This window comes from Filicampus tigris, chromosome 1 (assembly GCF_054856515.1).
Source record: "Filicampus tigris isolate MCC_2025a chromosome 1, RoL_Ftig_1.0, whole genome shotgun sequence".
Classification (NCBI taxonomy): domain Eukaryota; kingdom Metazoa; phylum Chordata; class Actinopteri; order Syngnathiformes; family Syngnathidae; genus Filicampus; species Filicampus tigris.
The window spans coordinates 8,432,113-8,459,023 of record NC_141217.1 but is presented as its reverse complement, the minus strand read 5'-3'; the positions used below and the strand labels follow the sequence as shown (position 1 = coordinate 8,459,023).

The following is a 26,911-nucleotide window of genomic DNA, read 5'->3' as shown; positions in this document are numbered from 1 at the left end:
AAAAACATTTCCGTATGACCTGGATTTAATATTATGCTTACAGTAAGAGCCACTTTGTGATATTCTTGACAGTCTGACTGACAGACCGTATATGTTCAACAGTGACATGATGAAACAGGGAAAAGGCAACGTGAGGGGAATTAAGAGCCTAAAATAAAGTTGACACACCAAAATTTCAAATGTTACAAATTTACCGTAGACAGGGTTATGACAGTTTAAGCATATGCTGGCGCCAACCTTGGTAGGATTTTTTTTTCCAAATGGCGTTTGGTCTTGAATGAGCTGCTGAGGGCAGATTTACAGTAGTTCTACACTACGTGTTCCCCTGCGTTACGAAGCACTCGCAAACAAACAAAGCCAGAAATTACAGTGATCTTGTTTGTTTTAGGCTTGGAATGTGAGTGAGTCGTTTATGAGACGGATCTGCGATAGCTGAAAAATGGACAGGAACCGTTTGTCAATTATTATATGGTACATACTGTAAGGATGGAGCCACCAAAAGCATTGTGGAGAACCAACATTAATCATTTAAAAGTGCCAACTACATTTATTTTCTTCTCTCTCCAAAAGGATTTGGTGTTACAATAAAAGGCTCAATTCCATAATATTTATCATTTGTGCATCTGGGAGTCGTTGACCGACATCTCCTCCATGGCGTCAGGGAGGCTCTGATCTCCTGCCTGCTTATTCTTCTGTTTCTTTGCCTTTTTGGATATCTCCTGGTCAATGGGTGCCGGCTTCACAAACTTGATGATTTCGGACATACCTTGATAAACAGCAGAGACAAGTGGACAAATCTGGTATTACAATGAAAGAACAAATAGGACATTTGTATCGCTCTCTTTCTGTACAATGTACATACACTATTGGCAGGAGAAAGAGATTGAAGCCTGCCGCAAATGGCAAAAATCCCTGAGTAACAGTGGAACAAAATAGCCAATAGGTCAGATTATCAGCAAACAACAGAAGATATATTACAGTACCGCAAAAAAAAAAAGCTGCAAATGCCAAATAGTGAATATGCATGAGTTCACCTTGCATGCATCTCTTTTCACAATTTTATCAAAAATATGCTGTTAAATCCAAATGGAATCATCATTGGCATTCCCTCAATAATAATTGCTTCATGAGATGTCACTTGGCATTACTGTACACTGGTGGGTTGCCAAAATTGCATGTACTACACAAAAAATAACTTTTCTTTAACAAAAAAAAAAAAAAAATCCTTAATAGCCTACACTTTATAAAGTAGTGTGCCTTTTACACTACCTTGAAAAAACGCAGGTTTACATAAGTATGTAAACAGGCAAGACTCGTCAAGTCATGCACTTCAGGTTAAAGTCAGGTCAAGTCGAGCAAATACCATGTCAAACTCAAGTCGAGTCTTTCAAAAAAATGTAACCAAGTTCCAAGTCCTACCAAAAAATGGCAACTTAAGGCTGACTCGACTTAAGTCGTGAGACTCTAGTCCCTCCCGCCACCTCTGCACGTGTTCAATACAATTGACACGGCAGTGTTCTTGATCTTAAATAGACAAGAACATTTTCGGCTTGGTCACTTGGCTTACCAGGAGGCATGAATTCCCTGAGCTTCTCAGGAACAATGATGCCCTCTTCTGTTTGGTAATTCTCCAGGATGGCGCACATCACACGGGTGGTGGCACACATGGTGGCGTTAAGCATGTGAACAAATTCTGCCTGGAAACAGGAAAAACAGGAAGTGTCTTGAGTGTACAGCCATAAATGAGGGTTAGGGATGGGCATATCACGAATTTTTAAAATAATCACGATCACGATTTTATCATGATTGTTTTTAAACATTGTTTTTTTAAAGACTAATTTGCACATTTCTGACCATTTTCCTCATGTTAAACATAAAACATTTAAAATGTGTATAAAACTCAAAAGAAAAAAATGGCATTTTAAGTCTGCTAAGCTTTCTGAACAGGTTTTAATTTGAATGGTGACAATTTTTATCAAAATGTGCAGCGAATGTAAACATAATAAACATAAAAACACAGCTCGTAGATCTAGTACTTTGAAGAGTCTTTAAAAGCCCTCATTTTCCACTGTTTTAATGGGAATCATGTCTTAAGCAAGGTAACAAGTCACTGCCTCAGTTACTTCTTTACACTGCTTGCTTGTTTTTTCATATGGAGTGCGCTTGTTAAATGGCTGTGTTATTGTGGGTTGCGTTAGCTTGGAGCTAGCGGCTGCCTCTGGCTACCATGTCTGATCTCCGTTTGCTTTGGCTGTCGGCGCTGATGTCCGAACTGAGTCCCTGCAAACTTTGCAAATAACTGGTGTGCGCTTTCTCCTCCGAGGAAAAGCCAAACCAAATCGACACTGTGGATGTGGAGTTTCTTTTCGGGACCAACTCTGCTTCATGGTGACTTTCCGCTATAGCCTCCCGCTATACAAACAAACGGGGAGGCGTGGAGTGTCACGTTCGGTGCACTGTGCGTGCTGTGATTGAGCTAAACTGTTTAGAATGTGCCATATAGACGATGAAACGATCTTTCGGCTTTATGAGATTGTGAACATGTTAAACCGCTTAACGATTTAATATCGTCATATTGCCCACCTCTAATGAGGGTGTTTCCAAATATAGTTTCTTTGAGCAACTAATTAAATTAGATGGCAGAAAATAGAGATGGGTTGTTTTTCCACAATGAATATTAAACGTTGAATTGTTTAAACAACAAAAAAGGCAGTTGAACAGAATGGTAGTCGTAAGCCTGAACGAAACCTCATTCAAATATGAGTCAATTGTAACCAAAAAAACAAAAAACAATAATTCTTTGAGAAATACTGAAGTATTAAAATGTCTCAATGTATTGTAGAGATAGACCGATTATCGACTGAGACGATTATCAGGGCCGATATTTGGCATTTTGTCGATTATCAGCATCATTAATTAGCATTATTAATCCGACGGCCAATATGCGATCAATTAAAACCGGAGTTATTTTGACTCTGATAGCCGCAGCACACGTCGCTGTCTCCTGAGTACGTGGCAGTGACTGTCTCTGGCATTGACCCGCCCACAGCACCATATGCAGTGGGTAACAGCCAATCAGCAGTCAAAGCTGCTTGTTGCCCCAAGAGTTAGACTGCTCTCAAGATTCACGCCCACGGAGAGGAGAGGAGAACATATTGTGAACAGTCCAGTGAGGGAAGGTAAGTTAAGGTTACAGACTTTAGTGAAATTGTAATAAATCTCTTCTACAACTCACAACTATTTGTACTTGTAATTTTACTATGAGCCCATTAACGTTATATACACACAAGTGAAGCAGTACACGAAAGTACACTTGCTGTAAATTCATCAAGTTACCTTTTGTGTATTAAATGTGCTACATAAATAAAGCTGCCTGCCACCACTAGTAGTTAGCTCACAGGCTAACTCCCAACTAGCCGCTAATTTGCTGCGTCAACTCCATGGCTCAGGAGAAAGGTTTGACCTCTCGAAATAAGGTTGTTGATAAGTCAATAATGGCTGTGCTTGTTTCACTACTTTCTAACACAAGAAAGCCAGTATGACGAAGACAGCAGCTGGATTTGGGGCATGCAAGAATCAAGCAACACCCACAAAAAAAATCAACAGAGAGAAGACAGTTGCGTTGATGAGATGTTCATTTCGCTGCTGGCCAGTTGCAGCGTTGAGGATGCACTTTTTTGTTCTTGAACTTTAAAACAAAGATAAGTGATATGTGGAAGGTGAACATTTGTGTTACAGTGTATTGAATTTTGGGAAAACTACTACTGTTGTAAACTTAAAGAAGATATTTTATTGTATGTTCATTTAACTTTATGACATGCTGCTGTGCCTGGGATCTTTCATTTTTGCTGGAATTTTAAAACTGAGTTGTCCATTTTCTAAGATCTAAAAAACTAAAATATTGAAAATCACAAAAGCTGTTTACTAAACATGTGCTTGAAGGCATTTAAAACTGTCAAAAGCTGGAGTTTTTATCACTACAAAATTTGACGCCATTTTTTCAGTGTATCGGCTTCAAATATTGGTTATCAGCCTCCCTGAAAAAACACATCGGTCCATCACTAATGTATTGGCAGGCTAATTTGACTCACTGTTGGCTTATACTTAACTCTTTAGATGACAGCGATTCTGTTTGTGGATGCCATGCTGTATTAATACGTTTACAGTGTTTTTTTTTTTTCTTCAATAAAACTATAATAAAGGGCTTGGAATAGGTCCACAGTAAGTATCAAGGCTTTGGGAATGTTTTCAGTATGAAAAATCACCACGAGATGGCCGGAGTGGCCAGATTTTCACAACGGCCAATTCCACATCCACTGAGCAGCCCAATTCCTTATTCGTTTGCCGTCCGTCGATTTTTTTAAAAAAATTTCTTATTTTTGTGTGAATGGTGTTTCTGTGTTACAGACATCACATTAACGTGAAAATGTTAAAAAAAAAAAACGAAAATTGGACATAAATGTTTTTCACAGGACAGCGACGAATGGAGAGTATGATTGTTAGTCCGTGTGTGTGTGTGTTTGTGCACTACAGCAAAGCTGCGTGAGGAGTTTGGCACTCTCGCTCTACAACAGCTTTTTCAATCAAAGAAAGCTGACATAGTCCCATCGTCATGTTTGTTTGATGATGTAACGTGCACGAGATCGTGGCGATCCCCATGCGTGTGGAAAATCGCATAAAATTCCCTAGAAAAATGATTGAGCGTCAATGTACAGTCAGACGCCCCTTTTTTATCTTGCAATTAAAGTGTTATTTTGCGTTCAAAGCAATATTTTTGGTGTTCTTTATGATGTAATAAAGAATTGTTTTTATATTTGAGGTATTACAAATGCAAAAAAAACAGCATGGAAGTGAACGGAAACGACTATTTTCAAGAAACTTACCAAAGTTCAACTGCTGTTTACTAAAGAATGGTAAAGGACAGAAACATACTTTTTTCTGATGAAAGATGATCAAAGCGTTCTTTTGGTAGGTTCCCTGTTTAAATAGCTACAGAACTCAATTCTCTGTAGGCCTTCAAAAATGAGTCAAAATGGTCAAAAATGGCTGGCACCGGCCGGTGCTTCCCATTTGAACACATCATCTGGCACAGAATGAGTTAATGAAAACTTGAAAGGTTCTTGCATCCCCAACAAACATAATAAAAGTGAAGGTCAATATAACTGATTGTATACATTGAAAAAAACCAACTTCCATCTTTTCAGAACAAGAAAAGTAATTAACAATACTGCTGAAAAGTCTGATGTAAAACCTTTTTAAAGTCAAACCCAAAAGGGCCCAACACGGATGCTTGGGAACTCCTGATACATAAGATTACGTTTGTTATTATCTAGTTCAAAATGGTCATGCAGAAAGCGAAAGTTAAGGCAGAAAACAAGTTGGACCTGAAATCGCACCCTCTGATGGTTGCTGCCAAGTCACGCAATCCATTATGACTCACTTGATTCATCATGACCTCTCTTGATACTTTCACACATTAAAATACTTTTAATGACCAAAAATGAATCGCTGAATGTAATGCCCGAGTGGCTGCACTCCCACCTTGTCCATCATCTTTTTGGTCTGTCCGTAGCGGATACGCAAGCGTCTGGCCTGGTAGTCGGTGCAATTGGAGCAGGAGACGAGCTCTCTGAAAGCTCCGGAACCTGGGAACCAAGCCTCCAGATCCAGCTTCTTACTGGCGGCATGATTGAGTGCACCTTAGGATGAAGGAGATCGAGTTACCTTGTATTCAAGCGAATACCCAGCACATCATTTCCAGTTTCTCTCTGTCAATAATGAGCAAATATTGCTTGGGAGTTGTACCCTGCATTACCAGAATTTCTCAAAAAAGTGGCCTGGTGCTGCGGGTAATATCTGTTCACTGATTGGTCGATGGAAAATTGTTACTTCTATTCAAAAAGTGAACGAGATGTGTACCTGCCTATGTATATGTTAATAAGACAGTTAAGATTGTTTGTCATTAATGTTAAGTGTTTCTTTTCACCTTTTCTTTTGGTTAATGCAAGTCTTAGACCCTAGCAGTCTTTATGAAGTTAAAACAATACGTATGCAATGTTGTACTTTTTCTTCTATAGGCAGTGCTTTTAACTTTGAGGTGCATGTGTGTGGGCTGTATAAACAAGCAAAAGCAATGACTTCAGTATTTCTGACTTTGCGACACTGTTGCTATATTTTTCTAGTCTGAAGAATACTCTTTCTTTTAATAAAGAGGTAATAAAAAAATACACTATTGGTACCTTGACTTATGACTGACCCTACTTACCCAGGGTTTTTCCTGGCTTAAATTGAGGCAGAGGTAGTACCATCCTGACCATGCACAGTGATGTGCAAGTATTTTATACATTCAATGGACTCGCTTTCTTTTACAGGGAAAATACTTTTAAGTTTAGAGTTCCATTATGTATGACTATTATCACATTACAGCATTCATTTATTAACACTAGAGCCAAAATTTTTTAAGTGCTACTGCTAAGAGCCACATAATACATATGAGCGCACATAAGATAGGCCAGCACGTGAGCTCCCAAGATATGCAAGCTTTGCTGTGTATTTGGGCTGGTGTTGCTGTTTTGTTTTTGTTGTTTGTTTTTTTAGTGGGGTTGCCATTACATTCAACAAAAACTGTGTTAAAACGTCCAGAGTTGAAGTTGTTTATTACGCTCTGATTTTTTTCCCCCTCCCAATTTGAAAATGAACTTGGTAGGCAATACTACTCAACGTCGCCTCCAAAATGGCGAACGCTGCAATTGCAGTGAAAATACGTTGCTGCCGCAGACATCAATTGCGCTGTGTTGAGCAATATCAATCGCTCTGGCTGGAGGCGGGCACCAAATTAGCTGGAGGCGGACGCCTCTCAATCTTGAATGCAGGAAAAACCCTGTTACCACTTAAAATTGTGGTGGCTTTTCCAGAGGCTGGATTGGATTGATGGCATTTTGAATTCATTACAATGGAGAATACAGATTTGATATACCGTATGAGTAAATTGTGTTACAAGCAAAGTCACGGAACGAATCAAACTGCCACTGTATTTTGATCAAATCTAATGCCCCTTATTCACTCAATTATTTGAACTCAATATTACACCCCGATGTTTTAGATAAGTTTTGTATGTGCATTACTTAATGCAAAGCACTTTATCTATACTCAACAAAATGAATTTGAGTTATTTAAAATATTTTTCCATGGTAGCTCATTCAACACAATTGCACAACAAGAAGCATTTTTGTACCGTTGTCAGGTTTAAGGAAAATTCATATTGAAAAATCAAATTCAAGACTTAAGGATTTGCGAACAAACTACATTAAAAGAAGGCTTTTAGTGGGAAAACAATCTATTGTGTGTTTTGAAACGGCGACAGATGTGGTAGGAGGTGACACATACCAGAGACGATGTTGACGATGCGATAAGGAATACCGAGAGACTGGTAAAAATCCTCTGCGGTCCCGATCATTTCGTCGAACATCTCCCACGATTTTCCGTCGTGTGGTGATGCATAGACAAACTGCTCAATCTATGCAGAGGAAATAAAATCTTTGACATTTCCCTGGCACTTTTAAAGGGTAACCACCATCCTGGTCTGACAAGGCCAACCTTCTCAAACTGATGCACCCTGAAGATGCCACGCGTGTCTCGGCCATGGGAGCCCACTTCCTGTCTGAAGCAGGTGGAGAAGCCGCCGTAGCGTATGGGCAGGTCCTCGGGCTTGAGCCACTCTTCCCGCAAGAACGCTGCGATGGGCTGCTCAGAAGTGGCGATAAGGTATTTCTCGTCGATGGAGTTGTCGTCTGCTCGCTCACTACCTTTACCGATGACCTGCACAGAATGACACAGGAGGTCAACAACTAAAACTCAAGACAAAAATCGGCCGGCTCCTGCATTTATCGTAATTACTATGATACTATGATTATGATCAGTAGTGACTGATTAGCAACAAAATGCTAACTTCCCTGGTAGGGTGATGTTGTTAGTAAATCCTAGTATCAATCATTCCAGCTATATATTCCAAAAACTAGAGCTGAGCATACCGCCTATGTGACGGATCAGTCCGCCTATCCAACTATGACAGACACCTATTTTGTAGGCGATAAACGACAGAGGGGAAACTTAAAAAAATACTCGGACTGAGCATCGTCAGAAGCTCCTTTTCCCCCCATCTATGTAATCGTCTATTTTCGAGGGATGCCCCCCCCCCCCCCCCCCGTACGTGGTATCGAGGCAAAGCTCGGTTTCTCTGCTTTCAGATTTGCGTTGCTATCTTAAATGGTTCACGTGATTTGAAAAACATGTCATCTCATGTCAGCGACGACAGGGTCCTGGAAGGTGCTAAAAGGAGATGCATTTTAGTCAGGTCGCAGTGAGGCTGTGAGTCTTTTGTTTCAAATATTGCCCAGCGATTAAAGTTTTAAATTTTATCCTAAAATTGGTTAACCTTAACTACAATCCCGCAGTGCATTTTAGCAAAAGGTACCACCCTAGTTGATGAATGCACTTTTAAACCCTTGTTGTGTGAAGCAAAAGTTAATGTCAACATGTCTGCTCTTGTTGCTGCTGCGCTGAACGCAAAATTTTTGTAAAATGCCCAGCTCTGCAAAAACACTAATCAAAACACACCAACATCAACAAAACACACTTCAAAAGCAGCAATAATCCTCTTTTTGAGAAACTGCAACCCAGTTTTCTTCTTTAACATTGTTTTATTATTTTCACCAAATTAGTCACACTTAAAATAATGCACACCTTGTCACTGTTTCATTTACATACCGGTATATTTCTATATTAACAATGGATAACGCGAATGGGTTTTATGAATTAAAGGTGAAGAATAATAGCAAACAGGCCCACTTCTGCTTGACGTTTTTTCTGTATATGCACCCCTTCCGTGGACTAAAATGGCAATGAAGACGTTAACAATATAAGTCAACAGCCTGTACTTATTAGTGTGGCTAAATTGCTAAGCTGTGTTGTGGTGTTTATGGAAAATTTGAGCCAAACCAGTCCGTCTATCCGATTATGATAGTTAACATAACTGGACATTATTAAACAGGAATATGTTTAAGAATAAACTAAAAAAAAAAGTACAATTTCAGACTTTCAGATTGGTTCTATTTTTATGCTTTGTGAAAAAGCTGAAAGGGTTAAACGTGTCAGTTAACATTGTTCGGAAACAGTTTTTACGCATTACTCTCTCTTTTGGCATAATTTACCTTGTAAAGCTCTTCGTCAAATTGGCTGAGCTGGGCGACTTCCTGCATGACCTCTTTCCTCATAAAGAAGGGCGTGTAAAGCATGGTGTAGTTCTTGCTGTGCAAGATCCTCATAGCATAGTTGATTAGTGCCTGTTCAAGGAACACCAGCGGGCCCTGAACAACAAGAAAGTAAAACAATAAGAAAGGTATGAAAGGCTAAGGATAGGACATTTGGCGAGCGTTTGTGTACATGCTTAATTAGTTCACCTTGAGGAAGTAGCCTCTACTGCCGGCCACGACGGCTCCCTTCTCCCCCTCGAAGCCGTCAATCATGACCACCAGGTCAACATGAGAGTACTTCTTCTGGACACTGCAGTCACCCCATGTACGCTCCACCTTGTTGTCTGCATCCTGCAAAAACAGTAGCAGAACCACTAGATGTGATTACAAACAACTCAACACAAATGGTCGAAAGACTGAATTTCTATCCATCTACTATATCACTTCTCGTCACTATTATTAAAGTCTGAAAGTCTGTCACACTTTAAGGCATTTTTTATGGGGTTGCAAGCAAATGATGTGGCATGAGACGCAAATGGGGCTATTAACTTTGATATTTAAATATGGCTGCTGACGAACTGTGTGTGGAAATACGATTCATTTTTCTGCTTACGTAACTCGCCTGCACTGCACTGGCGCCAAGACCAGGGGCCGCTAACAAACAGCTTGTGGCTTGTCTGTCAAAACCGTCAACTTCTAAAGCCATTTTCAGTGCTTCCTGTTCCAGTTCATATACACCAGCAAACAATTATGTCACAGCCACGATTTGTATATGAATGGACTTACAATGCCGCTTACCTGCCGTCAGGAGAAGTGAAGCCACCGGCGGCCATCGTATGTTGCCAATTGCTCAGCCTAACTTGAATACATTGATTTCCAGAGCTGGGCATTTTACTAAAAACTGAGCACCCGTTATTCGTCATCCATCTGTAGCGTAGGTACAGTGGCTTCAGTCGCGAAGGGCCTATTGATAGTCCATTCATATAGAAGTCTGTGGTCATATCACACACTATTTGTAACACAGGAAGCGTCTTCATCCCATGAGGCATTGCGGTAGCAATCAGCCTGCCGGAACACTACATACAAGTCTCAAAGCGTATGTGTGTCCGACAATACTCTCGTACAGTAACTTCCGGTGGAAAGTCTTTGAATCAGGTTCATCTCTCCTACCAACACCCACCTCATCTTTGCTGATGGGCACAGATGGGTGCAGAAGATTGCCAATCTCTCTCAGGTATGAGAAGCGTTCGACCTCCAGCTTCAACCGTTCACTATCAGTTTTTATCATGGCTTCATCCACCAGCACACGCACCTTCTTGATTTGGGTCACTGTTAGGGCCTACACAGAGGGAGGGAGGGAAAAGAAGGAATTAAGGAAGAAAGGAAGGAAAGAAGGCACAATTAAAATTTAAAGATTAAGTACTCAAAAAAGGTCTTGAAAAAGACAAGTTATGGAAACTTGCCTTTTTAATGGCTTCTATGCAAATAGGGTCTCTGGAAGACCTCCACAACCAATAGGTGTGGAATTAACAACTAATTAAGTCTATAGTTATCTGCCTATTTCCGAAAAGGTGCAGTTCTGAATTTCTGAAGCTTGTGACATAATGTGAGTTTTCAGCTATTAGGCTACTCAGAAACTTGATCTGTCATTGGAATATGGAGCGGCATTATCATGCCAAAGCCAAAAAGTGAACAGAGCTGCAGTGGTAGCGCAGATTAGCGTTACGCAGAGCTGGGCATTTGACCCTTTTTTGCCGGTCCGGCCGCAACACTCCACCCTTGACCTGGGTACCCTTCCGGCCGCGACCCTCCGGCCATACTCATAAACATTGTCGGCCCCCGCCCCGTTACGCCATCCGCGCCCCCACCCAAAAAAAAGTGTCCGTGATTGATGCCGTCGCGGGACAGATTCTAACGGCAGAAGCTTTTTAAGGATCATTAGCTGGCTAATTTACTATTCAAACCCGCTGCGGTCACGCTTCAAAATGTGCCACTAGTACTTTACTACTTACCCAACTGTGTGTGCTTACTTCCAGTGCGAGCCCCGGGGTTGGTTTTGTCGTATTGTATAATTATTTGGGTCCAACAGACGGCCAGAAGTCGCATTCAACAAGTTACTTATTTCTTTTCCACACTTGCCTTCGTTCACGGCCTTCAAAATAAAAGCATACCAGCAAACCACTATACACAGCAGGTTTGCTACGGCATATTTCCAGAAGTAGGAAAGACGCCAGAAGAAGTGCAAGAACTCCACCTTGATGTACTAGCGTCATCCTTGAGTGCTGCGCGCAGCTTGACTATACTCGTGGACATAAGTTGTTTGGAAACAGTTAAGTTCCAAGTCGGGGGGCGTCGCTTCAAAAAGACAGCGCCAAAAATGGATATCGTACTTGCTCCAACCACGAAGGGACCGAGATGACTAGACTGCACTATTAATTTTATTGCCAAACTAGTTTGCTTTTGCAGCAGCAACGAGCTGTGTGCTGCATCCTCTCTGTCCTCTCCGTGTGCGAAACTGTATGTCATCGCAGCATGTGACATAATGGACCGATCTGAGCAGCAACAATTCCTGATGGGTGCATGGCATGTGTTGCAGACCTGTCGCCAACAGCACAATGCGTCGGTCACGTGAATCAATGCGGCAGTTGTCGCTCGTGCCGACGCGGGAGTAGAAAGAAGCCTAAAAAGAAGCCTTTCACTGAGGAGGCTGAGATGAAATTTGGCTGCCTTGCGACCACGTCAAATGCATGAGGGCCGATTAGTGGGCCGGACTAAAATCGACTTCCGGCCATGCTTAGGCCAGCCATTTTTTTTTAATTTGTCGCCACCCCGCCCCAAAAATGGGCATCCGGCCGGTCCGGCCCAGCTCTGGCGTACGTAATGTGTCCACTTCATGCACCACATGTATGAATCCAATACAATAATTCACAAATAATTTGTCATCTTGGGGATGAAAGATATATGTAGCCTCTAGTCTCCTTGCAAGCTCATAGTTCCGCCTCCTGTCAGCCAAAAGCCATACTTGCCATTGGCACAGCTGCACAGGGGGCAAGATGAGCAGTGGCACCTTCACTCAAAACCGCAAAATTTCAATCAATGTGGTAAAAGTAGATTTTAAATGTTCTCCAACTCTTTATACGTTCTGTTTTTTGATGGAAGACTGTCAGAGACCTTTTATGAACACTCCTGGGAACTGTTTAAAATTGTGGGGGGTAAAAAACATGTGTCTTTTTATGCAAACCTGTACAGACACAAATAAACTACCACATACCGAGAGTATATCTGCCGTGAGTGCCTCCAGATTCTGTGCCACCTCTGGAATAGAGTCATCTTGCCCAACCGGTTCTTTCCTCTTTAATGGTATGATGGGTCAAAGGTTAACAACAACAAAAACAAAACAAAATTTATAGTATATATATTAAGAAGTATATATATATATATATATATATATATATATATATACACACTTTTTATACAGGTCAAGCCCATACCTTCATTTTCTCCCCAATACTCTTGCTGCAAAGGTTTTTAGCTTTGTTGAGGTTGTCTGAAGTGAAGCGGCCTGTTTGAGATGGGGAAGACAGTGGGCAATGCATCAAGGGAATACGGTTCTTATAAACAGCACTGACTGACTTTGTTTACAGGTAATCACGCACAATCATAATGTAGCGGATTGTGCACAAGACCTCACACCTCGTGTCTGCAGTGTGGGTCACAATGACACGCGTGGTGGAGTCAGCCAGCTGGGCGAGGTTGTTAAACTGCTAGCCGGGATTGCGTCAGACTGCACTTTACTAGCCCACGAAGCTTAACCAACTCAACGTCAACCCTCCCAAAAAGCTATGTCTATATTTCAAACTACGGTAGTGCCCAGGTGTGTCTATGTGGTTATAATTTAGATATTCACACAGTTAGCTAAAATTGTTGTCTTTTTGCCTTTATATTGATGGCTGAGTGATGCTAACATTAGCACTATAGCGAGGTAGCATATGCAACTTGACGCATCACATTAAACCCGATTGAAAAACGCTTACTGTCACGTCTAAATTAAAGACACTCGTTTGACGCTTGAAATTAAAACAAGACGGTAATTTCGGGGGGAATGAAACCCGCCCAGTGAAACAATTGTAATTGCAAAATGCTTAAGGTACTGACACCTGCACTGCAGTCTAACGTTAAAGCCACTGCGGCGTTGCTCTACGTGGAAACAAAATCAATATGGATTAAACACCATTTTTAAAAGTGTTTCCATGCGTATTATGATGCCGAATAGTGGCAATGTTCTGACATTATCGGTACATTTCACTTATTAAACAATGAACACTTAAACGACACTCTGTATAGGCAATGTTAAAATCTCTGAAATATTTGCATCTAGCATCAGTGGCTACAATGTTAGCATTCGCTCCTGTGAATGAAGGAGAAGAAGGGGGCATCTTACACTTTCTCCATTCTGTATCTGCGGCGACCAGCTTGTCGACGAGCGTGACATCCTTAAAGCGTTTCCTTTGGATCTCTCGAACGACTTCAGGATCGCCGCCTTTGTCGGTCCGAAACAAGTCCAAGTCGAGCACCATCTCTCCACGCCGTCTGACACTCAGAGAAAGCCGGAATAGAGCTCATGCGTGTGTTGCACTTCTATGTTGCCAGATTCTGTTGCTCAAGACAATTCTGGCAACCCCCTGCTGGAAATATAAGTAAATTCGACAAGAAGAGTTTTTGAGTAATACTTTATTAAATAATAATAATAATAATAATAATAATAATAATAATAATAATAATAATAATAATAATAATAATAATAAAAGACCACTCAAGGGTTGATACAAGGTAAAAGGGTGGGAAATGGTCACACTTTACAGTTTACACCTGAGCCATGTCACTCCTGTACTACTATACAGTATTGCTGGTGTCAGGTGGAATCCTTGTAACTCCACAGGAAATGTTTGGTATACTTTTGGAGACACCAGCAATATACCCACACTGTAGTCACACCAAGTAGGAGCATGGCTCAGGTCCAGAATGGCCGTTTTCCAAACTGGAGGTTGTGGGCTTCATCCGAAATCACATTGAATTTAAAGGGGCGTTGGGGTTGTACTAAATTGTATTAAATGTGCTATGTACAAAAAATGCCTTCCCTTGAGTGATTTTGTTAATATTTAATAAACTGGTCAAATTTACCCAAAAACTCTTCTTATAAAATTTACTCAGAACTTCTGAGCGAAAAAAAAAATTCAAGTAAATATCACTCCTCATTTTGTACAGCGTGGTCAATATACGCCTCACATCTTTCTAAGGTTTGAATCTTGACTCTTAGCTTTGGTGTGCAGTTTTCTCCAACATTACAAAAACATGCAAGTCAGGTTGATTGGATACTCTAAATTGTCCTTAGGTAAATTCACTTTAAGTGTGAATGCTTGTTTGTCTATAGCTATGTGCCATGTGATTGACTGGCCACCAACGCAGGATGTACCGTGCCTTTGGCCCAAATTCAGATGGAATATGTGTTACAAATACTACTATTTAGGAATAGAGGACTGTTATTGTTTTATTGTTTTGACACATAAAGAAAATATTTTCCACTTTTTGGGGGGACTATCATGATTTTATGTATTGCTGGAAGATCATGTCATGTACTATGCTGTTTACAGCCACTATGAGGCATAGTTGCATGACATTCGCATCTTGATCTTGGCACCTCATTCCTTTCTGTCACACACATTTTTAAAGAAAATCACAATTGTTCTTAGTTGTCAACTCAAGATAATTATATAGTGATTGTCTCTTGACACATTGAATGCACCCGAGGGAACTTCTTTTATTTTATTAGATTTCGGGTAAAAAAGCAATAAATAAAATACATTACAAAATAAGACATTTATACATTACAAATAGTCTCCTCTACACTTATGTTTTGTACATATGTTTCACAGAGAATCTTGTATATTGACTTATATTATTAACTACAGCGCCCACAAAATGCATAGTGCACAACCAGTCATGATGTGCTACACAAGGGGACACAATGGGAAAATGAATCTGTGTAAACTGTATTTATATCAAAGTACTATTTGAATTGTTAATTCAAATACATTGAAACAAACAAGTCAAAGTTCATGTGAGTAGTCATTGTCTGTAGTACACAAACTCGGCTCACACACACAATTTAGAAAAACACAATTCACACTTTCATCTCATCATCTGAATATTTTCATCCAAGTACACAAGTACAACATAGCTTATTCATAGACATCGGTAATCGGTATATATATATATATATATATATATATATATATATATATATACGTGTTTGTTTTTTTTAAATAAGTAGAACAGCAAACATTATTAGAATTCTTGTTTTTGTTTACATTCATTTAAACCTTTCACACATCCATTAGTGCACATAACTAAAATTCATACCATAGCTACACATTCTTTTAGGTCAAAGTGCACTGTTAGGTCAAAGTGCACTGTTAAGGTGAAGTACACTTGTTCATGGGCGACATCAGCTATAACAGTTTAGCTTCCTATATTGTTTGTCTCAGGCCACTTGTGAGAAGTTAGCAGCTGTCATTGACTTCAGACGCTCCATTCCAGGTTAACTTCGACTGTAGAGATGTTTTTGGGGGGTTTCTTTTGTTTTTTGTTTATAGTTTTTTCAGTGGGCTCTAATTCCTAATTTCTCATTTGCCTTTAACCTAGCTCTCAAATCTCTTCTCTTTGTTTTCCTTCATCGCCTCCTCAGAGTCACTGATCGCCTGCTGCAAAGATTGTCCAGCAGGTGTCATGGTAAAATCTTCCTCTGAGATGTTGTTTATCTTTACGTAGCGGCCTGGCGTGTGAAGACGCACTTTGTGGAGTTGAGAGAAAAGCAGCATCATGTCAGCGGTCAGCCTGTAGCGGAACACCAGTCCCAGTTCGGTAGGGATATCGGTCTCCTCGGAGTAATTAAAAATGGCTGCCATGTACTTCGAGAGGTCCCTGCCGTCAGATTTGGCCCGGCCCACTTCTGCTCCGATGAGGCTGACCATCACCTCAGAGTCAAAGAGGCCCTGTTCTGAAGACCCACTTTTGCGACACAGACCCTTGGAACAAACAACCAAGACAAAGTCACTCTCCTGGATCTGACGGCAGAACCACGCCATGCTTCCCTCCTTGGCCATCCCCAGAGAATCCCACAGGTCCAGGCACACCTTGAGGGGGGAACAGATGACAACTAAAATCACACTCAGAGCAGCACACAAATTGGCTCGCGAGCCAGCTAGGCCTGGTGTAAGCTGTGGGTAAGAGTAATGTCATCATCCCGATATGTAGGCCTACGTAACTGGTTACTGCCCGCCATTTTCTTTAATATGAAAAGTAAAAACACAGTCAAGTGTTACAAATTTAACCCCAATCCAAATTACGTATGCCATCCAAATTAATCAATTACAGTATATATGTCTGCCACATGCTAGTAACAAAAGGTGAAGTGTACTACCTGAGTCGCCATGTGTTGCTGCATGAAGGCTCCGAGCTTCATGACCGCATTGACGTGTGCAGGCCCATCATTGCTACTGTAGCAAATCAGAAGACGAGGAGGGCGCTTGCAGTTGTCAGACAGTATGATCTCTTCCTCCTGGGCCTTCACTTCTTCCAGCTGCCTTATCGACTCTGAGAAGGAGGGTGCGTCCTGCACTTTACATACTGCTCAACATAACATACCAACATGATAAACATTTGATTTGTCAATAAAATATAATGTCATTTCAAGTATTTAAACTGCTTTTTGCACCTGATTTGATGTATGACTTCTTCATTGGTACGCAGTGAATCCTACTGAGAACTACGCATAACATAATGACAATGGCCACGGCAGCAAAACACACAGGAAGCACCAGAATCCAGCTGGGAGATCCCGAGGCAACTTCTGAGGGCAGGAAAATGTTTTTTAGTTACAAGACACTTTGACCACAGCATTGAAGATATAGCTCTCTAGTCATTTATTTCTGTCTTTGCTTTCAATACAAGTTGAGTTAACATGTTGTGGTCGATGTTAATTACGCAAAATAAAATTAGCATTAACCACATTAAGTTCTATCGCCATTTGAAAGCAATTCAGCATCAAATACATACCTTGTCGTTTGACCTGAAAGTTGAATAATTTCCTCACGGCATCAATTTCGTTTGCAGCTATCTGTAAAATAAATGTCATCAACATAGTCACATGGGAATTTCCCTTGTGTTCTCTTAAAGAGACACTTGGATGAGCGTAACATTTGCACTCATGTAATAGGTTTGCATGTAAAAATGACATCAGTACCACCAAAAGACTCTGTAGTGATTTAAAGGCTTTTTTTGCGATTAGATTTATGACAAATTGGCCCGCCTCCTTGTGGAGCGCGGCTTGTTATTTTTTCGGTCTCAGCGGTCTACGTCACAGGTGGGAGGCTAGCGTGGTAATATTGCTCGCTTTGTCAGTTCTGTTGTCTAAAACGGCAACTGATCACTGCCAAAATGCAAATGCACATTACTACTCTTGTCCACTTCAACCTGTGAAAGTATAAAAGTGTTCTGCACAATAGTTTGGATTTATTGACATCAAACGTGATCTCATCATGATCACCTCCACAAAATCAAAAATACCGTGGCGATCGCTTCTCCACTTAAACAGGCTGAAGCGGACAAGAACATGAATGCGCACACGAACCCCGACTTATATTATAAGTTATGTTATATTTATGTTATGTTATATTTCGGACATTTAGCTACGCTAAACTCGTGTCAACTCTCAGGAGGCAGACGGCGATTGGCAGCGGGCAAGCAATCAAGTAAGCATGGATCTTTATCTACAGTATATTGTGCATATCTGTTCAATTTCATAGTCATTTTACCTCACATGTGTAATTGCTTCCTTGTTCGAGGTCTTTGAGCTTGACGCTGTGGTGGGTTTGATTTCTGGAGCAATTCTAAAGAAATATACATTGAATTAATAATTTTATTTTATATATATATATATATATATATATATATATATATATATATATATATATATATATATATATATATATATATATATATTTATATATGAGAGCTGGGCAGTCCGTCCCGGTCCCGGCCTGGCCGGATGCCCATTTTTGGGGCGGAGGGGTGGGGGGTGACAAATTTTGAAAAATGGCTGGACTAAGCATGGCCGGAAGTGGATTTTAGTCCGGCCCACTAATCGGCCCTCATGCGTTTGACATGGTCGCGAGGCGGCCAAATTTCACCTCAGCCTACTCAGTGAAAATCTTCTTTTTAGGCTTCTTTCTACTCCTGCCGCATTGAGTCACATGACCGACGCATTGTGCTGTTGGCGACAGGTCTGCAACACATGCCATGCACCCATCAGGAGTTGTTGCTGCTCAGATTGGTCCATTATGTCACATGTTGCGATGACATACAGTTTCGCACTCGGAGAGGACAGAGAGGATGCAGCACGCAGCTCGTTGCTGCTGCAAAGCAAACTAGTTTGGAAATGAAATTAAATGCATCGTCTAGTCATCTCGGTCCCTTTACGGTTGTAGCAGGCACGATATCCATTTTTGTCGCTGTCTTTTTGAAGCGACACCCCCTGACTTGTTTCAAAACAACTTGTGTCCACGAGTATATTCAAGCTGCGCGGCGCACAGCACTGACTCAAGGATTTTTATGAATAAGGGGAGGGGGGGGGGGGGTCGCGGCTGGATGGGTACCCAGGTCAAGGGTGGAGGGTCGTGGCCGGACCAGCAAAAAAAGGGTCAAGTGCCCAGCTCTGATTTACGGCGGCCCTCAATGACTGGGGTTGCCCACCCTTGCTTTTCAGGGGTGTCAAACTCCAGTCCTCGGGGGCCGCCCTCCTGCATGTCTTAGAGGTTTCCTCGTCCAACACATCTGATTCAAACAATCGGGATCAGGATCAGGCTCCTGCAGAACTTGCTGATGAGCTGATCATTTGAAACAGGTGTGTTGCAGCAGGGAGAGATGGAAATCAGACAGGACAGCGGCCCTCAAGGACCGGAGTTCGACGGCGTCACTTACAGGTTCTATCTCCATGTACGTGGTCTTGCCGTTTGCTGAGCAAACTAGGAAGTAGCTTGTGATGCCCAAGCTAGGAAGCGCCAAGTTGAAAGTGACCGTGATCACAGTTCCTCTCTGCTGAACCTCAACGTACGTCGGATACCAGTCTACAACCACAAGCAACAATTTGCCATTAATGCAAAGCTGAAGTATAAGATATTAAGAATTTTAAAGTGAAAACTCCAAATATTAACACTATCCATTTTGTAACACTGGTTGTTGTAATTTCAAAAAAATGTTCAAAATGAGGTTTTCCTACACACAATTTTACTTTAGTGTGTTTTACAGTCATTTCATCGTAAAATGTGGGAATTTGAAGATGGGTCTTTGTTTCCTCACCTTCTTTACACTGCTGAAATCCATTTTTCTCTGCGCATGCTGCAAAATCACAATATGCAGTAATTACTATACTTGTGTGTGATGTATTTTCCTTGTACTGTAAATACAGGCCTGTGCAGAAGTCTCAAGCAATCACTAGCTTTGTTGCTTTCATGGCTTTCTTTTAAAAGCACTAAACTTGTTAAGAGTAGCAACTTGAGGTGGGGACAGTGGCTCTCTTAATCCCAAAGGCGCCGATTTCATTTTACATTTAATACAAAAAATATTTACCTACAAAATAATTACAATAAATACATACAGTAAACATGTCTCACATTCCTTACACATTTTCATGGGACTGGCTGGGGCAATAATGATTCTTGTGTGTGTGCGCGTGTTTGTGTGCATTCGTGCGTAAGTATACACAGCAGACATAAAATGTCTGCACACTCTAGTTCAAATGCCAGGTTTTGTGACCTATAACATGAACGACTAAATTGACGGGAAAATATATATATTTCATTTTTTCCAAGAGGGGAAGTTAAAATAAACAACTAGGATGGTGGGTGCAAACGTGTGTGCACCCTCATAATTGGGAATGTGACTTTTTTAATGGACTAATCGTATTCAATTCACGTTTACATACACCTCGCACCATTCGAAGTGTCTCTGACAAACCTCAGAAAACAACAATCATTGCTTTGTTAAAACCGAGACATTTTGCACAATACTGTTAATGATCACCACAAGTATTGAGTATGACACTATTTGTGTGCAAGTGTACATTTGTAAGTGTGTCTTACAGCGTGTGGAGACGATCTTGCTACGATAGAAGCGCTCCCACCTCTCAGGCACCGGCAGAGCCATAACGGTTATGGCATATTGGGACCCAAGGGAGAGGCCGGGAAACGGGTCTGACTTGTAGATCTGCAAGAGGACAAACGCTGTCATGAGTAGTTTATTTTAACAAATGATGTTCATGTGATTGTATGTCCTTATGTAATGCTAATGGAATTGATTCCTTATTTGGAAATACTGGTGCATTCATTTTGATGTTTTATCCATCCAATTAAGTCATTTTCTTCAGCATTTTGTCTGCGATCCAAATGACTTTTTTTTCAGCTTTTTTGCCAGTTTGTTTGTTTCCTTCTTAATCAGATTTTGTTTGGCATCAATACAATTCTTGGCTTAAAGCTTTATTTTGCGTGACTTCATGACTTGTTACATTTCTATATTTCAATATTTGAGGCTACTACTGTGAAGTGATTTATTTCCAGTACAAGTGTTAATTGCTTTGTGATTTCGTTAAAACATATGGATACACTTAAGCAGCATTAAGTAGCACCACCTATCAAAGTTACCATAATTTTAACAGTTTCATATCTTGACTGGTCAGTAAGATGCATGCATCTCCACTCATTTGAGATAGACCGAATACCAAATACCAAATACACATGTTTAATTGAACAGCAACAACATACAGTACAACTAGTGTATCTATAATGATTCTGGTGGTGTATCTGATAGCAGACAAAAAAAAAAAAAATCTATGCTTTTGTTGGTGTGTAAGTCGCCTGGGCTGAATACCTTTTGAGCGTGAGAAGGTGAGAGTGTGAGGTTTCTCTGGAAAAGAAAAAGTTGACAGGCAACACCCGAACCTGCCAAGGGCTGCAGTATAACCTGAAAGCCTCGCAAGAAGGCTATACCTGCAGCAAAGGGGGGGGAGAAACCCTCAAATTACATGCTCGCGGAAGACCACAATGCATTACGCTAGACATTTTGGGGATTTTCTCATAGATTTGGAAAGCTGTGTGTAAAGCAGTGCATGTAAGATTCCCTTTCGCTCTTACAACCAATATTAAACATAAATGGCATGTATAATGTTCAAAGGTGCGATCTCTCACACGTAAAGCTACAGTATTTTCATTGTCAAGTAGCAATAACTGCGGGTAAGGGAGATTCAGTACTGTTTGACATGACTTACAAGTTGGTTAAAAGTGGATATTAACAATAACAGACAATGCTTTTAACATACTGTAGGACGAGATTGGTCATAGAGTATTTGTGTGTTTAGGTGTAGGTTTAAAACAACACACCATATTGGCTTGGCCTCCAGGACACAATGATAGTATCCGATTTAGGATCCGGATTGGGCACAACATCAATGTGTACATCAGTGGGTGCTTCAACGTAGTGCTGACAGATGTTAGGGTCCTCTTGGCCCAACAGTTGAAAACATGGCCAGGGAATGCAATCTAAGGAGGGAAGGTAAAAATACAAAATGCTTCACATTTGTTACAAATGTTCACATTTTTAACATTGCAACAAGCATCCACACTTAAAGAGGCAGCATTTCATCACATTTAGCTTAACATCACAATTTGTTAAGTTCCAAACAGCTTGCTCACAGACCCAATATCAGAAATAAGCAGAGGAAAGATTTACTGTGCCTGGGTGGATAAATGCACACTAGATGAGAGGCCATCCACTACACAGACCCAATTATTTTTTATTAAAAAAATGATATATAGTGCTCACTATCACAGATTTAGTAATAGTATAGTAATAGTAATATTTTGTATATGGAAAAAGTTTTACACCTTTGAGTTCATCTCATGAAAATGGGAGCAAAAAAAAGGGTTTATATTTTTGTTGAATACATATTTTTTTATTTGTGCGGCAGTAATATATGGCATCTCTGAAAAAAATCCTGTAATGTGCTACTTCACGATGGCATTATTGCACATTGCAACGCTTTCAAACTTCTAGTAACCAGACGTCATCTTTTCTTTAGAGTTGTCTTCATTTAAATGTCATAGTGACTATTTCCAATATTTCCACAGTTACCTATGGGAAAGTGCATACTCTAAACTGTGTAAAAGCATTACAATTCATAGACGTCATGATGGTGTAATTGACCAAAATATAACAAAAGTGACACACATACAGCATATGAGCTTCAAATGTATTGATGTCTAAAGGAATGTCAAACAAAAAAAAAAAAGAGTCCCACTTACTTCCCAACGGATCTTTGGAGGTCAGACCTAGAGCTTTGCTCACATCATCACTGCTTATTTTGCAGTACTCATACCCGGATCGCCCCTGTGGGTGACAGAAATGCAATCAAGTGTAAGTGGACTCTCATCCGGCAACACGTGTTTAAATCGACTAATCGTATCTTTTCCTTAGTACAGTTTCCGTACTTCATTTTTGATGACGTGCACCAAAGAGACATCATTTGCAGTTGACAGAGAATCGCCAAGTCAACAACACATTTTCAGGTAGCCTAGTTGTAGATTCTATACATGACAACTGTCGTACATCAAGTTCCATGTTACAAAAACAAACAGGTTCAGAGTAGTGTGGAAAAATACAGAGTACACTAGTACTCGAAAAGTCAGCTGACTTCTTGTTTGCATTACACAAAACGAGTTTGGCTGTCAAGTTACCAGGAAGCCGCAGCACCTCAACATTTTTAAAGACGACTTTAATGACCATGTAATTAAAGGCACTTGAACGCAAGGTGATTACCCCAATTAAGCTGTAGGCATGTTAGATACACTGTCACATTCTAATTTTAGTGACACCATCAAAAAGGTGCACTGCACGTAAACAAGATGTTGTATGTTGTGGTCCAATCTTCAAATGTAGAAACCAGTGAGATTAGCAACATCTCATTTTCGAGAGGGTCCAGCAGATTGGGATAACACTCAGAAGAGCGCCGACCTCTGCCAAGCCCGAACGATCCCTAACAAGTCAGCCTGACTTGTGCCCAGTGATGTTCCACTCCATTATGTAGGTTGTAATAATGTACATCACATGTGCCAGACAGGCATACACCGCAGCTCTAGTCTTCTGGATCTGGTGCTTTACTGCAACAACTTGACTTCAAAAGGACCCTGCAACCAAGTAATGAAGGACTACTAGGACACGACACAACAAATCCACATATTGAGTAATACCTGTAAGATATTAACTCATTCTATCGCTATATCAGTATAATCTCAAATTGCTTCTGTGAGGATGTTATTGAAAAAGAAGCTGTGCAAAGTATCATATGCCGGCAGCCAATGGTTTGGTAATGATGCAATCTATGTGCAATCTAAGTCAACACCTACGGAAGCTGAAAAGTATGTTTTAAGTTGGCACGTTCTCATATGACCTCATCTCCAGCTAGGAAAACAACTGACTGATTAAAAATGTAGAGGGGAGGACTCATGGCACTGAGAATCAGTCAACCAAATCTTCACCAGCATTAGTGCAATTCGTGATTAGTTCATCATGCCACAAGGCAAGGCAGTTTTATTTATATAGCACATTTCTAGAGATGGACACTTTACCCCCACTTTGCCTGTCCGTCCTCTGTCCGCGACCTCGGCACCCTTCTGCCATTGTTCCTCCGTCCTTATTCATAACAATAATCGTCCTCTGACCCCTATCTATCCGTCCTTATGTTATTTGTGGCTCAAAGAACGCACAGAAATTATCTGAAATAGCCAGAGCTTTAACTTCAACAGATGAAATGTCAACATCTTTAGAGATAATGAGATCAAGAATGTGATCTTTAGTATGTGTTGGACTTTTTAAAATGTTGTGAGGGACTAAAAGTAAGTATACGTTGTTTGGAATTTTTATCCAAATTGTTGTCAACATGAATGTTAAAGTCTCCAGTTATGACCTAATATGTAGTCATAGTACAGATTACTGACAGCATTTCTTCAAATCCCTTCATGAATTTGCCTTTTTGTCTTGGAGGCCGATAAATGATAACCACAATAATCTTTGGATCACTTTTTACTAAAAGACTGAGACCCAATAAAATGTATTTACACTCAAATGATGATTTAAAAACGGCAGCAACTCCGTTGTCTTTTTTTGCCACTGCAACATTTGTTCAGGAAACCTAAATTTGTTGGGGTTGCCTCATTCATAATAATGTTTTGGCAACCTTCTGTTAGCCATGTTTTGCTGAGGAGAAATAAGTCAAGATCATAGGTCATCATGATGTCATCAATCCTGCTTTGATAACTAGTGATCAAACCAAAGATGCCATGCAATAACACCACCAAAAGTCTGCAAGCAAAATATGTTCAAAGCAATGTGACCGCATGCGGTTCATATAGCCATTACATCATCAAATTTTTGCCATTTGATTAAATCGCCTTTAATTTTGGTGCTGCTATCAAAAGAAACACAGTGATAATAAGAGCATGTTTTCTGGATTTTTAAATGGCAGTGCAAGGATTCATTATAATAATCAACTGCTACTATGCACAATAGATTAAATAGAAAATTGCACAGAAACAGGGCAATGGGGGGAGGACTACATCTGTTTACTCAGTATTATACCCAAAAGATTTAAACCCTCACAATGTTCACTTATATCCTTTTGCTTACTGTTCAATTTATTGTTAAAAATAAGATCAAAGATATTATGAAATCATATAAAACATGTTTTATCAAGTTTTATTTATATAGCACGTTTCATACGCAAGGCAACCCATGTGCTTCACACAACCATAAGCACAACACCTAAAAGTAATTACAAACAGCTAAAGAGGCAAAGCAGAGATAGCAAAAGTAGCTTACTAAGAACTACTAAAAGAACGTACATTGACGTCGTTTAAACACATTTTACAAACAAAAGATTTAAAGGCATTTAAAAGCAAAGTAGAGAAATCAAAAAGTAGCTTTCTGAAATTACTGACAGTGAAATTGATTTTAAATGCTTCAAAGGCCTTTATTGAAGGATGGGGGACAATAACTAGTTTTTCACCCTTTTTTTCAATTAGTCATTTCCCACCTTGAAGAAGTTTTTGGCACTTTCATCAGCCAAGTCCCTGGTTTCTATTTTCATGATGATCAGTACAAAATGAGCTGAAGTTCCACTCACCATCAATAAAGTGTCCAGTCACCCCCAAATAACTATGAGTTGAGGTCCAGTAATCTGCGGCGATAGCAAATTGGTCCGAATCCCACAGCAAAACGTCAAGCTTATTTTTCTTTTCACAGTCTTGCTGATTTCACATCACTGCAGTGCTGCACGGTGGCTTATACGCTGGGTCATTGGACGCTGTTTGCAACACCTCAATTAATCGTTTGTCTTCAACGATGTTGATCGGCCTGCAGTTCATCGCATCGCTATTCACACGGCAAGAACATTGGTCAGCCCGTCGGTCGCAGACTTGCTCATACGTGGGCTGTTCTCAAGTTTATTTTGGCGGAAAGCTTTGCAATGGCTCGCTAGATTAGCGTCTTCGTTGCTATCATTAGCTGTGGCTTTACTCGCGGCTGGTTGCTTTGCATTTATGTGGTAGGCTTGAACTGCTTCAGTAAGCAAAGCCCTTCATACAAAGAAGGTCTATCCCTAAAGTTAGAGATTAAAAATTAGATTTATGCGATTAAAATAACGCTTTAACTGTGACTGTAATTAATTAATGCACTATTTTGACACCGCTAAATAAAATACATTTTACTTAAAATGCTTTTTTTGGCTGATATCAAGCTGGATGGTCATCTCTTCGTACCACACCATAATTAATTATTTTGGACTCTCCAGCCTTGACAGAATTATTTGATAATATGGGTCATTTTGTCAAACAAATAACAAACATTCTTATCATTGCACTCAAATTCAGGACCATCACTTAGAGACTCAACCTAAAACAAAACGTGTCTTGCTCGGAAGGCCTTATGAGTCATTTCATGCTCGTCTGTCAGCATTGGCAACGTGTTTTTTTAAAGCACACAACAGTACAAGAATTCCTGTCACTCAACATTCCCACCATTGTAATTGTTTTATTTTTAGTGTACAACAACACCCCTAGCAAGGTTGCTCGTTTCTCGCATGTCCAAAACCAAGCCAGCAGCATCTGTTCTGACTAATGCGTCAGAGAACCTTCAACAAATGGCAGGGGGTCTTACCTGGTGGATATCGGCAATGGTGCACTCTTGTGGCGTGATGATAGCTGTCGTGGAATTATCCGTAAATTGACTAAGATGACCAGGTACAAGTACCTGATATATAATTACCAATGTCTTCCACATGTTGAAGTCACCAACATCTGAACTTCCCGAACCCACACGCCTGAAACGGATATTGAGCAATGAAGACATCGAAGTGTACTCGGAGAATCTTTTAGTGCCTAATAATGCAGGAAGGAAAAATCAGTGCAGTGGGCGTGGTGTCTTGAGGCAAAAGGGGGGGGAGCTTTGTGTACTGTGATTGCATGTCTCATAACAAATCCAAGGCTGACTAGAGCCGC

General features: G+C 40.4%; 2 protein-coding genes across 5 annotated transcripts; both read right to left on the bottom strand.

Moving 5' to 3' along the window:
- Positions 1 to 7: 7 nt before the first annotated feature.
- sars1 (seryl-tRNA synthetase 1) lies at positions 8 to 13,902 on the bottom strand. The gene is made up of 11 exons (XM_086050421.1): positions 13,693 to 13,902; positions 12,743 to 12,813; positions 12,523 to 12,603; positions 10,432 to 10,590; positions 9,459 to 9,602; positions 9,210 to 9,365; positions 7,597 to 7,818; positions 7,387 to 7,516; positions 5,542 to 5,699; positions 1,568 to 1,697; positions 8 to 766 (listed from the first exon to the last, which is right to left on the bottom strand). Exons 1-11 carry the CDS (start codon positions 13,826 to 13,828, stop codon positions 612 to 614), a joined length of 1,542 nt encoding a protein of 513 aa, XP_085906547.1. The 5' UTR covers positions 13,829 to 13,902; the 3' UTR covers positions 8 to 611.
- A 1,147-nt stretch (positions 13,903 to 15,049) lies between these two features.
- On the bottom strand, positions 15,050 to 26,775 carry LOC147152665 (interleukin-17 receptor D). Of its 4 annotated transcripts, none has more exons than XM_086050385.1 (12): positions 26,571 to 26,775; positions 22,664 to 22,748; positions 21,743 to 21,901; positions 21,234 to 21,352; positions 20,450 to 20,573; positions 19,668 to 19,706; positions 19,290 to 19,435; positions 18,125 to 18,199; positions 17,367 to 17,427; positions 17,026 to 17,160; positions 16,732 to 16,937; positions 15,050 to 16,444 (listed from the first exon to the last, which is right to left on the bottom strand). In XM_086050385.1, the coding sequence occupies exons 1-12, from the start codon at positions 26,760 to 26,762 to the stop codon at positions 15,950 to 15,952; spliced, it is 1,836 nt and encodes a 611-aa protein (XP_085906511.1). In that variant the 5' UTR covers positions 26,763 to 26,775; the 3' UTR covers positions 15,050 to 15,949. The 4 variants fall into 4 exon arrangements, with proteins under 4 accessions (XP_085906511.1, XP_085906519.1, XP_085906537.1 ...); XM_086050393.1 differs by having other exon boundaries at positions 16,732 to 16,904; XM_086050411.1 differs by lacking the exon at positions 26,571 to 26,775 and adding an exon at positions 25,540 to 26,048.
- Between the last annotated feature and the right edge of the window lie 136 nt (positions 26,776 to 26,911).

Excerpts from the sequence above, each read along its gene's own strand:
- sars1 (XM_086050421.1), bottom strand. The coding sequence starts at position 13,828 with ATGGTGCTCGACTTGGACTTGTTTCGGACCGACAAAGGCGGCGATCCT. Across the intron at positions 12,604-12,742 it reads GTATTGGGGAGAAAATGAAG|AGGAAAGAACCGGTTGGGCA; the intron begins GTATGGGCTTGA and ends ATACCATTAAAG. Across the intron at positions 9,366-9,458 it reads GTAGAGGCTACTTCCTCAAG|GGCCCGCTGGTGTTCCTTGA; the intron begins GTGAACTAATTA and ends CTTGTTGTTCAG.
- LOC147152665 (XM_086050385.1), bottom strand. The coding sequence starts at position 26,762 with ATGTCTTCATTGCTCAATATCCGTTTCAGGCGTGTGGGTTCGGGAAGT. Across the intron at positions 19,707-20,449 it reads CAAGATCGTCTCCACACGCT|CATGCGCAGAGAAAAATGGA; the intron begins GTAAGACACACT and ends GTGATTTTGCAG. Across the intron at positions 16,445-16,731 it reads AGCAACACATGGCGACTCAG|GTGTGCCTGGACCTGTGGGA; the intron begins GTAGTACACTTC and ends TCCCCCCTCAAG.